Source organism: Rhodofomes roseus, assembly GCF_022264815.1.
Source record: "Rhodofomes roseus strain CIRM-BRFM 1785 chromosome Unknown C8Q71scaffold_7, whole genome shotgun sequence".
Classification (NCBI taxonomy): domain Eukaryota; kingdom Fungi; phylum Basidiomycota; class Agaricomycetes; order Polyporales; family Fomitopsidaceae; genus Rhodofomes; species Rhodofomes roseus.
Window position 1 is genome coordinate 1,221,342 of NW_025952963.1, and position 13,439 is coordinate 1,234,780.

Genomic DNA, 13,439 nt, shown 5'->3' on the forward strand with positions numbered 1-13,439 from the left:
GTCCCGCGTTGTCCGATGGCAGCCTATGGTGGCCCGAGTCAGCCGCGAGGGTGGGATGGGCCATGAAAGGGTGTGGTGAGGTGGGAAGAACGCAAAGTTCGTAAGTGCTATGGACAAAGCGCGGTACCCGCATCCGAGATGAGAAAACTAACATTGCGCCGTAGGTGTGTCAAGGCATGTATCATTGATGAAATGCGGATTGACGAGGGAAAGACGTGATTCTTGCGACGACTACTGCTATGCTGCCGTTCGTACTATTTGATCAGCCTATCGTGATGATAGGTGACGCTTAAAGACATTATCAGCGTACCTCAAAGACATAGAGCGCCCTCGGCAGCCCAGGCGACTCTGGCGAGGGTGTCTTGGTTCTCTATGGCTGCCCGCTGCACCTGCGCTATGTGTTCATGAACTGGTTGTCTTTCTCCCGGCCTCAGGAAGTTCGTCCACGGCCACGGGGTGTCTCGAACTATGCTGTGGTGTGACTGTGTGCTAGGTAAATGCGAGTCCTGCCGTTGGTGTTGTTAACTCACTGGCTCTGGCAGCATCAGAGGCTCATCCGCTGCTCCGAATGATATCGGCTGGGGATGGTACGCCGCGATCAATGGTGGGAAGACGTTTAACCAGGTTCCTGAGGTATTGAAAGTTTGCCATCTCTCCTTCCAGCCAAGGTAGGCCTTCTGACGGTCAACCAACAGGATACAGTCTTGCCCCACGTCTCCTCTCAACTCAAATGCCACCCAAATGCCTGAAGCCGCGATTACTCCAGTCAGTTTACCGCAAAACGGTCTAACTTCCTCTGCTGCTGCCGGGATCAATGCGACCTCCATGCCGCTTTGGATACAACATGGAGGGGGTCCGATGATAGCGACAATGGATCCTCCTTCGACATCCTCCTTCGATTTCGTTAGGAAGCGTATGTCCAGTCGGGTGTAGCCTTCCGCAGCTAACGGAAGAGACAGAATTGAGGAGTGGATGTTTAAAGAATGGACTGGGTTCAGCATGATTGCAACAGAGGATTGAGAGGGGAGTAGTGATATGGCCTAATGGTTGGTGGTCTGATGTTCTTTTTAATGAGTCTTAACCGAGCAGTGGCGTCGGTGGAGGAACGTGCTTGATTTTCTTTCAAAGGGAGTGGAGGGTGGGTTCTCGAAAACAGGCAGTGCCGAACAGACTGTCGGCCAACGGTGGCGGCGAGACGCAAGAGGTTCGAGCGCTCGCTGCCACGCGTGCATAGACTCAGTTTGAAGGAAGCGCTCGTACCTCGCGCTTCCTTCAAACACTCAATCTATGCCCTTGTTGCGCTCTTGCGCAAAGGGACGAGTTCTCAAGGTGAACGTCTGAGTGTGAAAGTTGTTACAAAACGCATGCTATGTGACACGTGAGGTTATTCTCGATCGCAAGTGACGGGATACTACCGAATGAACGCTGGATACAATGATGCAAGAAAGTCAAGAAAGAAACCCAGAAAACGACCGCGGTTGGGCGAAAGCCCGCGCCCGGAGGGCGCGGCGATCTGACGCAGGTCCCGCGTTGTCCGATGGCAGCCTATGGTGGCCCGAGTCAGCCGCGATACCCGGGATGTAGGAGTTCGAAATGACGCGTCGCCTGACTTGGGACACCCCAACTCTAGGAGGAAGAACGAGACTTACTGAGTTAACGCACTGGGGGCATCGCATATCTTGTATACGCCGAGTGCGCCTCAGGATTCTCCTTCAAGTACGGCGCCAGGATTTGCGCGTGCTTGCGGAGGTAGATTCGGAACGCATCGCTTTGCCATCGTCCCATCACCTTGACCACATCGAAGGGGACCCCCCGTAACATATACTCCAGTGTCCCTCCGATGCGGAGGCTGTGCCCATGTAGCACCGCGAGCTTCGCGACCTTGGCTGCTTGCGCCACCCTCGCCAGGACGACCTTCTTCGTCAACGCCTCCCAGCCTCCCCCGTTGTCCCCGACCCTGCCCACACGATGCGAGAACAAGGGTACGTTGTTGGGTGGGTCGTTGATGGCTATGTGGTCTAGCAATGCTGTGACCGGGTCCAGAGCTCCGTCCTGCCGCGCGAAACAGAGATCTTCTCCCGCCGCACTCACTTTCGTCTTGGGGATGGTAATGACCCATACCTCCCTACCGTCTCTGTCCCAGTCCGTACGAATCCGTGCGCGCGTTGTATGCAATGTCTCGTCGAAGGTACCTTTTTTCTTGAGCACTAGCTCTCCCAGTCTCGCGATTGAGAAGAACGCGACCGTGAGGACTGCCCATACTGCGCAGTCTGTAGGGTCCTTCGGGTCTAGATATGCGCGCAGAGCCGACAGGTACTCACGCGTATATGGTTGTCTCGGACTACGCTTCGAGCTTGATGGTGCCAGCTTCGTCGCTCCGCGCAACAGCGTGTCTAGCTGCTCTTTGTCTCGGGTCCAAGGGATGCCGTGCAGGATGTGCCACGCGCGGATACCCATTACGTAGTTGCGTATTGTGTCTGCGCTGTACGCGCCGGCCAGGTCCGCCACGAAAGTTTGTAACAGGACGTCGCTAGTCGGCGCGCGCTGCTCCTCTGGGACCTGTCTCTCGTCGCATACTACGTGGAACGTCAACAAGCCCGAGCCGTAGACTTCTAGCGTCGACTGGGTCCACGCCTTCTCGAAGACCGACTTGACACGCGCGAGATCCTCCGCCGAGACCGCCACCGGAAAACCGCTGCGGTCTACTGGCTGCCGGCCGGTCACTGGGAGCCAGAGACGGAGCCGGTCGCGCGCGAGGCAGTGCGGGCGTAGCGGGGATGGTGCCAAAGCTAGGTGCGAGGGGTATGAACGAGGACGAGCCTGGGACTGCGGCTGCACGGGCAGAGGGACACCTCTCTGCCGCTTACTAGGCGGCCCAGTCGATGTGCTGCCAGAGGAAATCCTCGGCGGCGTGCTCGTCTGTGTCGTATCCGGGTCGGACAGGAATCTCCGTGTAGTCTGGGATGGCTGACTCTCTGCTAGGCTTTGTGCGGTGGGCGAGGGATGCGTGGCGGAGTCTATCAGGTCCGTCCACGACCGCGTCGTCGAGGAAGGGCCGGATGTCGTCGGGGATGGGGACTGGGGGGAGAAGAAGGTGTGCGGGGGGGTATCTGCCGCGAGAGGGAGCATCGGCTGGGTTGTGACCGCTCGGGACGTAGCTGAGGAAGAAACCCACTCGCCGTCCCACAAGGGCGTGATGGATCCGCTTGAATGCGCTGTTGACGTGTCGGTTCTTACTGCAGCCTTTTCTCCATCCCCCCACGACGCCCATGTTATCTCCGAAGAGGCGGATCCGTGGTGGGAGCTCTTCGTTGGCCAGCAAACATCGGACGAGTAATTCGAAACCCACCGCCTCTGCCCATCCGATGTCTCTTCCGTCTCTGTCCCATCCTGCGCGCAGCGTCCAAGCCCTCCAGTGATCGCCAATAACGATTGCGATGCCTGTTCCTGAGCTTGCATCTGAGAATGCGTCAAGCCGGACAACTGGGAGAGGACCGGGGATGGGGCGCGAGATCGATTGTTGTGAGAGAGTGTCGAGCCACCAGTCCAGATCAGCTGGAGTCCCTCGAGGAGGGGTACGCGGCATGAAAGGGTTGTTGTGGAAGATACCCAGCATGGCTTCGAGGTTGGTGAGGTAACACCGTCCCGCCGGGACGACCAACGAGGCATGTAGAAGCTTTCCGTAGAGCTTCTGGACTTCTTCCAACGTGTGCGTGCGGTGTCCGGGGGCTCGCCACTCAGATATAGCCAGGCAGTACTTTGCCGCTTTCGCTGGAGGGAGGGATACTTCGCGGGTTTCCAGGTTCCATAAGAAGCCCGTGAATGGGAATTCGTGAGCGAAGGGGACATCCTTCTCGGCTTGCCATGGGATTCCCAGTTCCGATGAGATGTCATCGATATCCGCCATGCAGCAGGAGTATCGCGCATCCTCCAACGAACGCTCTGAAGACGCGGACAAGTCTTTGATTGGGAAGCGCATGTCCTCGACGAATTCGTCCACCCGCCCGTCCTGTAGCCGGTCACCTCCGTACCATAACCTGCCTCGGTCTTTATGCTCTCCGCCGTGGAATTCGATCTGTTGACGCCACTGCTCTCGTGCCAGGTTATATTCGCGTATGTATTGCCGCAAGATCCGGAAGAACGTGTGATCGTCGACCCACTTCGTGATGGGGCCCAGTCCTCTGGAGCGCATGATGTCTGCTCCGGCATCTGCGACGCCTCCGTAAAGCCCCGCATTTGGAGCGGCTCCGAAGGCTGCGTTTGAATCGACCAGGAACTGGTCGTTTGCGGACAGCCGCACGACTGTACCTGGCCATTGCGACGAATCAAGTGGTACCGTGCGATATGCTTCCGCCACGTCTCGAACCGCGGCCTGAGATCCTGGAGGGAGTCAGCTACATAAGAGACACATTGCGGTGAACGTACCCCAGGTACAAGGGAAATCATCTGATCGGAGTGAATCATTGATTGCGGAGTATCCAGCTCGTGGTGAATGAGGGTACGAGAAGTTCTGAACCAAACGGAAAACTCCTGGTTTGTGTGGCTTCGGAACCAGAGAAAGTGGAGAGGACTGAAAGGGGCCAATGAGGTCTTCCAATTCGCGTTGTGAGAAAGGGCCCATGTATCTCCGTTTTTGGATCTCGTCTTGGACGATACGCAAGAAAGTGTCTGTGTTCTGCTCAATTGTGAGGCTATTATTAGGGGCTTTAGTGACGTGAATGCGCGGGATTCCGATGATAAAGCCGGATCGTAGAGAAGACACCAAAGAAGGGTATTTATCAAGAAGGTCTGCGTCTCGTAACGTTCTATGCCAAGCGTCTGGGTGGTATGGGGTGAGGGGGTTACTTCTTCTGTGCAAGATTGCACGACGAAGCTCCGTGGTTCCGCCCCCCACATCCCGAACACTGATGGATGTGTTTGGGGCTGGTGGAGCGACAACCTCCCACTCGTTGCCAGTCGAGACAGATCGTCTCTCCATCCTTGTTGATAATCTGTCCCGAGGAGTTTCTTCCACACAAGGCTGGCTGTCCGTTCCACAAAGAACTCGATCGACACTTTCCGATCTCCTCTGAGGGGTGGCAGCCCAAGCATATGGCGCAAATCGCGAGGGCCGTGCGAGATGCGCCCCTCTGAAAAGACCCTCTTGCATTACGCGAAGCGGACTCTCGGTCTCGCGAATGATGGCCGTACGGCTCTGCATCGTCTCTTCGACTACTACGACCCTGCTGCCCCGAACCACGAGCACCACCTCGCTGCTGACTTCTCGGAGACGGTGAGCGTCGTCGCCCCGACGCTTGACCTGATGAGCTTCCCCCTCGCTGGGATTCAAAGCTATCATTCAATTTTTGCATCTGAAAGTTTGTCCGGTCATGTACAGAGCGCGGGAATGGTGACCACGCCGGTTCACGAAGGATGACCACGCCGGTCCGCATAAGATGACCACGCCGGTCCGCAGAAGATGACCACGCCGGTCCGCAGAAGATGACCACGCCGGTCCAAGGAGATGACCACGCCGGTCCGCAGAGTGACCACGCCGGTCAAGAGATAGAGACCACGCCGGTCAAGATGTAGAGACCACGCCGGTCCAGAACAGCACGACCACGCCGGTACGTGAAAGTATGACCACGCCGGTCGATTGAGTGAAGCCACGCCGGCCACCGAAGGTAACGACCACGCCGGTCAAAGAACAAGGGACCACGCCGGTCAAGAGAATAACAACCACGCCGGTTGAATGAACGCCGATGATAAATCCGCCAGCCGAAAATTTTAGGGGGGGGTAGGGACGTGATAGAAAACGACCGCGCCGGCCGGTCCCGACAAGGAGAGACATGACCACGCCGGTCAAGAAGAAAACGCGCGACCAAAGCCCCACGGAGCGTAGAAGATGAAGTTGTAAATACCCGCGAAAATGAGGACGCGATCCCCATGGGAGACGAATATGTACGCATTTGAGACGACGATGGTTTCGCGTGGGGGCGTACCGGTGCCGATACGTCGAGGGTGTTCCGTGGTGTCGGGGGAGAAAACGGAAGATGGGAAGTTCAAGATCACGCCTGGTCAGCGGAGATTCGACGAATTAAACAAACAGAGGGGAAGACGCACCCGTTGAATCTGCAACCTTGCCGACGTAGACTGGATTTCGGCTTTGCACTGCTCGTACAGTTTTGGTTCGAAGACGCCGATATTGTACGTCTGATCCGAGACGTTCCTGGCGATGATCTTCTCGTGCCAGTCTGTGCGCACCTCCTCCATGTAGCGCATGAGGGCCGGCTGACCGATCGGGTCTTGGCTATCCTGGTGCCCCACGATCTGTAGGAAGAACCGAAGGTACTGCTGTACTATAGGTTGCGGCCAGATCTCCGGGAGGTCCGTGATCTCCTGTATGAAGACGGGCCAGGCGGTCGTCATCTCCTCGAAGGGAAGATCCGCATCGCGGCGGACTCCTTTGATAGCTTTGAGGGACGACGCTGGGGTCAGGCTTAGACCCGTGTCTCCGGAGACTAGGGTATAAGTCTTGTTGACGACGCTCTTCGCTTGACTCTCTGCCAGCTGACGTGTTTTAGCCGTGAAATAGTCGAGTTCGACGTACGCTAGCTTCATGAGCTTCTCGCGCGCGTACTCCGCTACCCTCTGCCGAAGTTGGGTAGGGGGCCTTCGAGACGGATCTACCGTCGCGAGCTTGGGCTTTTTCTTGTCTAGTGTCTTCTGTTCTTCTGCCGCTGCACGCTGCTCTTCCGCCCGAAGCGCCTCTTCCTCTTCGCGCGCCCGCTGCTCTTCCTCTTCCGCTAGACGACGGTCCTCTAGGGACTGAACCTGCCAAGCTTGGATTTGCGCGTTGTGATGAGTTTGCCAACTCTCTCGAAGAGCCTGGACTGCTTGCTCGTCGTTCATGTTGCCGTTGGCCGTCATAGCCTGCCTGATCGCTGCAAACGCGACTAACTCGTAATCCGGGCACCGCTCACCGGATGGGTCGAGGACGCGGGGTCGGTTACCATTTTGACCGAGAGGATCCATCGACTGAGTTATGTAGGGAGTGTCTACCACAAGTCGAGAGCGAACGAGTCTCGAAAACAGGCAGTGCCGAACAGACTGTCGGCCAACGGTGGCGGCGAGACGCAAGAGGTTCGAGCGCTCGCTGCCACGCGTGCATAGACTCAGTTTGAAGGAAGCGCTCGTACCTCGCGCTTCCTTCAAACACTCAAAAAGTCACCGCTTGCTGTCTATTCATTGGTTATCTATAATACAAGAGGCGTGGAATTCGCACGGGAGACAAAGAGAGCATCTGATTGGCTGAGAGACGGGCACCGAGCGCTGCCCGAGCCCCGAGCGCTCTTTGACCGCGCGCTGCGGGAAAGGTCATCGTCGTGTCTCTTCATTGTTAACCTCGATGATCATTTCTGGCTGAATGGCTGGTGACAGGGCATAGCGGACTCTCTTCCTCAATATATCCAAGTATCCTGCACGATCGGGGAGGGGAGGAGACGCTCAGGAAGAGCCCGGCGAGCATTCAAGTTGTGGGCGCGACAAGGAAGGTTTGCAATTCAGCGTTCATCTGCCTCGAATTTTACGCGAACGATCCTTGACCCGTGGTACCATCGACATCAGGACTTAGTGAGACCAGTTGGAGACACGGGCTCATTGCATGCTGTGGTCGCGTGTAGTAATGGAGACAGTGCTTGATGACCTGTTCACGCCAGAACGTGCTGTATGTATGCATTCTGTTCTGCTTTGACTTGGAAGTACTGATCTGTAACAAGGTTTGGACGAGCAAGAAATGAACACGAGAAGGCTGCCGGAACCAGAGGGAACTGGCATCTGCACAGACGACCCAGGAACCAACGAGAAGGAGAGGCAAGGAAGATGAGTGCAGATACATGCGAGCAAGCGAGCTAAATGCGGGCCCAGCAGGCGCACACCGCTGAGGACAGGGCGAGCCGGACAGTGGGTGGGCACACGCGGGCGACGAGACGCTTGGCGATTGAGAGCGCAAACATGACCAACAAATGGACTGCGAGCACGTACTATAGGGACTCGGAAAGAACGGGCGAGTGCGAGTGGAGGACGGTGGGCGAAGACGAGGTGGCAGCGGCGGGCAGGGCCAGCGCGCGGCAATGCGACACACATGGCGACGGCGAGCATGCAGGGCGAATGACCTGTGTGCAAGCGCAGCCTGCCAGCGGATCACAGCCGAGTGTGCAGATGAGAGCATGTGCGAGCAGACGGTGGGAATGGGAGGGGAGGGTCAGAGGATAGTAGGGACGGGCGAACGCGAGGGTGGGCAAATCGCGGAAACGGGCAACTGTGAAGGCGAGCAAGCGGGAGGAGGAGGAGATGGTGATAGTGGAGGAGAGAATGGCGGGTGCGGGCGCAAGTGGGCCAACCCGCGCATTCAACAGGTAGGGTACGGGTAGCCCTGTACGCGGGTTGCGGGCGCGGTATGCACCCTGCGCACCCGCAGGTGGCCTGCTGCCTGTGTCCAACCCTCAGAGCCATTGTCTAACAGTCTACCACTACTTATGAACAAACCTCGCAGGTCGTATCATTCCGTGAATCTTAGGGTTGAAGCAGCAGATCATCCGGTGCCAGTGATTTGTGCAATCAGAATCACAAGTACTGTTCTGAGCTGCATACTGTACGCATACTATTCACCTCATATATATATAGCTTGGTGAAATAGCTTGGTGAAATGGAGGCAGCACGGTCTATAGCCGTAGCGGAGCACGGGCTTCTGCTAGTCACAAAGTAATAGGTGAGAGCTCACTTAATCCAACGTCGTTGACGAACACTCAGCATGCAAACGTCGTATCGTATCACAGGACAATGTCTACCGAAGTGCTCTATATGACGTCATGTAGCTAAACCCGATTCTTGAGGACCTCTTCACCCGTCAAGCCTTAGTGCCAACAATGCAAGACCTATATCGATAATAGAGGAACGTTCGGCGTGCATCCTCGCTAGTCAATGCTTGTCTTCGAAGTACGTCAACAAAAGCCGATCCATCAACGATGCAAACGCCAAACTCCGAACACTGCCGAAAAGCAGGCCAGTGGCAAAGCTCTTGTCTTCTCACTCAGCTAGAAACCTCCCCTCGTCCGCCACAAAAGTCCTCGTGTTGACTTGCCCTCCCGTTTACACTGGCGGCGTGAAGATGACGAGAGAGCTTGAGCACAAGACAGAGAAGGTGAGTCTATTTGAAGTGCAGCCACATTCATTCGGCTCACCTTGAGCAGACGCAGGCTAGCTCTGATGGGGCTTCACCTGCACCGGCGCAGCCTAGACAATTCCCCCCGGAACTCTGGTCACTCATCTTCGTGAGCGTGGTCGACCGCGCTACGCTCCTCTCTGCCAGTCTGGCGTGTCGAGTGGCTCACAGGGAAGTCGACCCCTACCTCTACAGAGAGATTGTTTTCAAATGCTGGCGAAACCGGTACATCTGTGCTGTACACGATACCCTTGAAGCCGCACCGCGCCGTGCCAATATGGTGCAGGTGCTGGCGATCCAAAGTGCCACTGGTCACATCGAAAGTACGGCTGTCTCCGCGTTAGTGGACATCTTTCGCATGGTTCCGAACCTGGAGGGGCTTTCATTGACCTTGTTTGACGAAACGAACGTCAACACACTGTACCCCGTATTGGAGCAGCTGAAGACCCCGTGCCCGTTTCGTCTCAACTCCCTCTCTACAAACATACCACTCCCACAGGCAGCCCTCAGCATCTACGCCCAGCAGCCAGAGATCATCTCTCTCCGTTGGAACGGCTCAGGCCCCCTCGATCCCGCGTCTCGCATCCCGTCTACCGCGCTCCCCCGCCTGAAGTGCCTGAGTTGCCTGGCGGGGTACAGGCCTTTCAATAAGTCCGCGCGCGGCATCACACATCTCGAGGTCGGCATACCTAGCCTACTGCCTAGCATACTGTCCTCGCCGGAGATCAACCTGATCCTGTCCCTGCTCGCGGACACACTCGTCAGCCTTAAGGTTCTCGAGCGCAGGCGGGGGTACGCGCGTATCATGCCTGCGATCTCGCATAGGATACCGAAGTGCTTGAGGCACCTTGAAGTGCATGAACGCGCGAGGCCTCAAAGTGTGAGTACCCTCATCTCGCGCACCCGTGCCGATAAGCATCGATTGCTCATGCACCTGTAACTCAGACGGCACCTTTGGACCCGTTGTTAATGTCATCGCAAACCTACTTCACGCATCTGTTCCTGGAGCCCGGTTTGACGCTGGAGACTTTCGTCTGGGGAGCGCTGTGGATGCGCTCTTCTGAGAGCAATCTGGAGGCAAGCTATCAAGAGGGGATTCAGACGTTGGCAGAGGACCTCGCGATACCGTGTCGAACTCTGCGCCGGTTCATCCTTTGTGAGAAGAACAAGTCTGTGACGTATACGCTGCGAAATGGGAAAGTAGCGGATCGCGTCGAACTGCCGGGCTTTTCGAATGACACTTGGGCTAGGGTGTGAATGGTCTAGGAACCAGCGAAGTAGCATAGATTGATCGTGAGTGTTATACGCACGATATCGCTGCTCACATCTCTATGCGCGGTCATATCGCATGTATGTGATGTTATATGGGTCAACTAACGCTATAGATATATGCAAGCTAGTTACACAAAACGATCATGCTACACAGCAAATCTTCACGAGCAAGAGCAAGAAGTCCGTACAATGGCATAGGAGTGTGAGTATTCCGTTAGAGATGTATATGTTTCTTCGTTTTCTCGAGAGCAATGACAACATAGCAAGACAGCAGGAACCACCGACGTTGTATTCGTACACCGAACATTGATCATAAAATATGGGAGTTGGGATTTGATCTGCTCCCAACGGCAGGACCGGTCGTCTATACCCAAAGGTGCGAACGGTCCTTCCGCTGCTCACAGACGGAAAGCATGGCACAGTGATTTTATAGCGGTTTTGAGAGCAGAATCGATAGCGGATTTCGAAGAGCTGGGTCAGGAAGGCGAGAGCGAGATAGCGTTTGTACGATGAAAGCATATCGATTTGGAGTGGTTTGATCTTGACGAGACTGACTGGTCAAAACGAAAAGGGACGCATAGTGACTGGACGAGACGGAGGATCGAAATTTGTGCATGGAATTGTCTAGTCGATGAGTCCTCCACTGCATGTGATGCTCACATGTAGCACAGGACTCAGTTGACGAAGTCGGGTGATGATCACTCCTGAGACGACGACGAAGAGGAGCCGCTGCCACGCTTATAGGTTTGAGGGACGCTAGGCCCGGCGACATTACGCACGCTTCCAGCCTCAGAGGCAGAGCTCGAGCTCGTACCAGCCGCAGATGACACAGTCTCAGCGGAGGCAGCCAGCGAGCCATGATGGTAGACGGGCGTGTTGGTACCGGAAGGACCCGCCGTAGCCACAGAGGGACTCGTCATAGCACGAACAGGGTGCGCCCGACCAGGCATCTGGTGTCCAACGTTGGGAGCGGGGCCAGCAGGCGCAAACGGGATGTCAAACGGCGACGGGGCGGGCGGCGTGCCCCAGGTAGGCGGTCCCATGAAGGACGCCTCCCAGACATCCAAGCCCAGCGGGCCCTGGCCAAACTGGGGCTGGTCGAACGACGGGGTCCCGAACGTCGTAGTCTGGCCGGGGCGCACGGAGAACTGGCCGGAGAAGCGTGGGTCCTGGATCGCGGACGCAGGGACGGACATCGGGAACGCGGGGCGGGCGTACGGTGCGGGGCCAGGCCTGGGGCTCCTGGGAGGGGCTATGGGGCCCTGTTCGACGATGTGGCCTTGGCTGAGGAGGGCGGGGTCGATGTGCGGTTCGTCGTAGATCGGCCCGCCGAGGAACGGCGAAGGGGGCTGGTTCTGGCTTTGGGATGTACCGACGAACAGGGGGTCGCCCTCGTCATCGCTGCTGCTGATGTTCTCCAGAGTCTGCTGCGAGGTGGAGGGGGCGTCGCCTTCGGGTTTGTGTTGTTCCCTACCGGAGTGCTTGGTCCTCTTGCGCTCGCGTTTGTTACCCTCGCCAGCAGCGAAGTCGACAGTCCAGTAGCTACCCTTGCCTGGTTCAGTAATAGGTTTAGCCACCCTGCGGAAGAGTTTGTTGAGAGAGAGGTTGTGGCGGATTGAGTTCTGGATTGCGCTCGTCAGTATGCATGACGTAAACACGATGTGCAATCAATACTCACCTGCCAGGCCTTATCGTTCCTATGGGTCCTAAACCATTCGAACCTATCCTCGAGTGCGCTGTAGATGCCCTGCAGCGTCAGAGCCCTGCGCGGACTGCCAAGGATAGCCGCCCTGATCAGAGTCGGGTACGGGTAGTTTGGCTTTTCTCCGGGAATGACAGAGTCCGACAGCATGTCAAGCGTCAGGTGCTCGCCCAGATTAGCCGCAGCAATGTGGGTCAACGGTAGCTGGCGCTGCTGGACATTCTCCGCGCCCGGCGGTCCCATCGGGGCAGGCGGCGGGGCGGGCATCGGCACGCCATACGGCTGCTGCTGAGGCTGCAGATGCCCTGCATACTGCACCGGGCTGTCTTCGAGGGAGAGCTGGCCTGTGCGGAAATCGAGCTGTGGCGTCTGAGGGTGCGAGGGTGCCTGTGGGTGCGCATGAGGGTCCCCGCCCTGGATGTGGCGCGGCACTTCGAACACGTTCTGCGGCGGCGAGCCCGCTACGATGCCCGTGGACGCAAGCCGGCGCACCTGCGGACTCGATGGACCACCGCGGTGCATGCCATACGCCACATTCCCGAGACCGGCCTGCTCGAACCCGACAGGGAGGGAATACGCGCCGTGGGGGATGCCGGGACTGAACGATTGCGGCGACGCGTTGTGCGCGCCCTGGACGTGTATCGCTGAGCCCGTCTGCAAGCCATAGGCCCTGTGCGTATACCCTGCAGAGTAGGAGACATGAGACGCGTCTCCGGGGCTCTGGTGCCCGCCGCCGCCGCTGTGGTGGCTGAGTTGGCTACCGACCGAGCCGGCGGGGCTCCTAGAGTCACTGCTCCTCGTTCCCGGAAGCTGAGATCCAACGAGTTAAGAGAAGCTACGATATTATAATTATGGGTGGTACTTGCCTGGGGCGAAGCCGTAGAAAGTGAAAGAGACAACGCCGGCGCACCGTGGTCCGTGAAGGCGTGCTGAAGCTGACCATGACCACTCTCCTGGGCAAATTGAGGGGCCTGAGCGGCAACGACGGCCCCTGCGGCTCCATGTTGAGCTCTGCGAGCTCTGATTGTGGCGTAAGCGTTGTCGCCTCGTTCAAAGTCGTTGAAGCCCGGGTTTTGAGGGAATTCGTTAGCGCCCGGGATGCTCTGGCTGGGCTGAGGCTCCTGGCCGCGCTGTGGCTGCCGGACAACGCCCAGCCCACCAAATGTGCCGGAATCAGACCCAGGGCTATCTCGACGATTTTCGGGTGAAGAACGGTCGGAGGACGCCTGAGGGGGTGGTGGATGGGATGCAGGAACGGAGCGG

General features: G+C 57.3%; 4 protein-coding genes across 4 annotated transcripts; 1 reads left to right on the forward strand and 3 right to left on the reverse strand.

Annotated features, from left to right (window-relative positions):
- Positions 1–6,057: 6,057 nt before the first annotated feature.
- C8Q71DRAFT_832891 (uncharacterized protein) lies at positions 6,058–7,130 on the reverse strand (the record flags this gene model as incomplete). The annotated part of the gene is made up of 1 exon (XM_047926388.1): positions 6,058–7,130. The coding sequence occupies exon 1, from the start codon at positions 7,012–7,014 to the stop codon at positions 6,058–6,060; it is 957 nt and encodes a 318-aa protein (XP_047780553.1). The 5' UTR covers positions 7,015–7,130.
- A 360-nt stretch (positions 7,131–7,490) lies between these two features.
- C8Q71DRAFT_539964 (uncharacterized protein) lies at positions 7,491–8,243 on the reverse strand. Its single transcript, XM_047919222.1, has one exon. The coding sequence runs from the start codon at positions 8,207–8,209 to the stop codon at positions 7,565–7,567; it is 645 nt and encodes a 214-aa protein (XP_047780554.1). The 5' UTR covers positions 8,210–8,243; the 3' UTR covers positions 7,491–7,564.
- Positions 8,244–8,835: 592 nt separating this feature from the next.
- C8Q71DRAFT_540000 (uncharacterized protein) lies at positions 8,836–10,567 on the forward strand. The gene is made up of 3 exons (XM_047919223.1): positions 8,836–9,181; positions 9,231–10,082; positions 10,148–10,567. The coding sequence occupies exons 1-3, from the start codon at positions 9,149–9,151 to the stop codon at positions 10,457–10,459; spliced, it is 1,197 nt and encodes a 398-aa protein (XP_047780555.1). The 5' UTR covers positions 8,836–9,148; the 3' UTR covers positions 10,460–10,567.
- Positions 10,568–11,901: 1,334 nt separating this feature from the next.
- Positions 11,902–12,326, reverse strand: C8Q71DRAFT_705504 (uncharacterized protein; the record flags this gene model as incomplete). The annotated part of the gene is made up of 2 exons (XM_047920446.1): positions 11,902–12,096; positions 12,153–12,326. Coding segments are annotated over 2 exons (369 nt in total), but the record flags the coding sequence as incomplete, so codon positions are not given.
- Between the last annotated feature and the right edge of the window lie 1,113 nt (positions 12,327–13,439).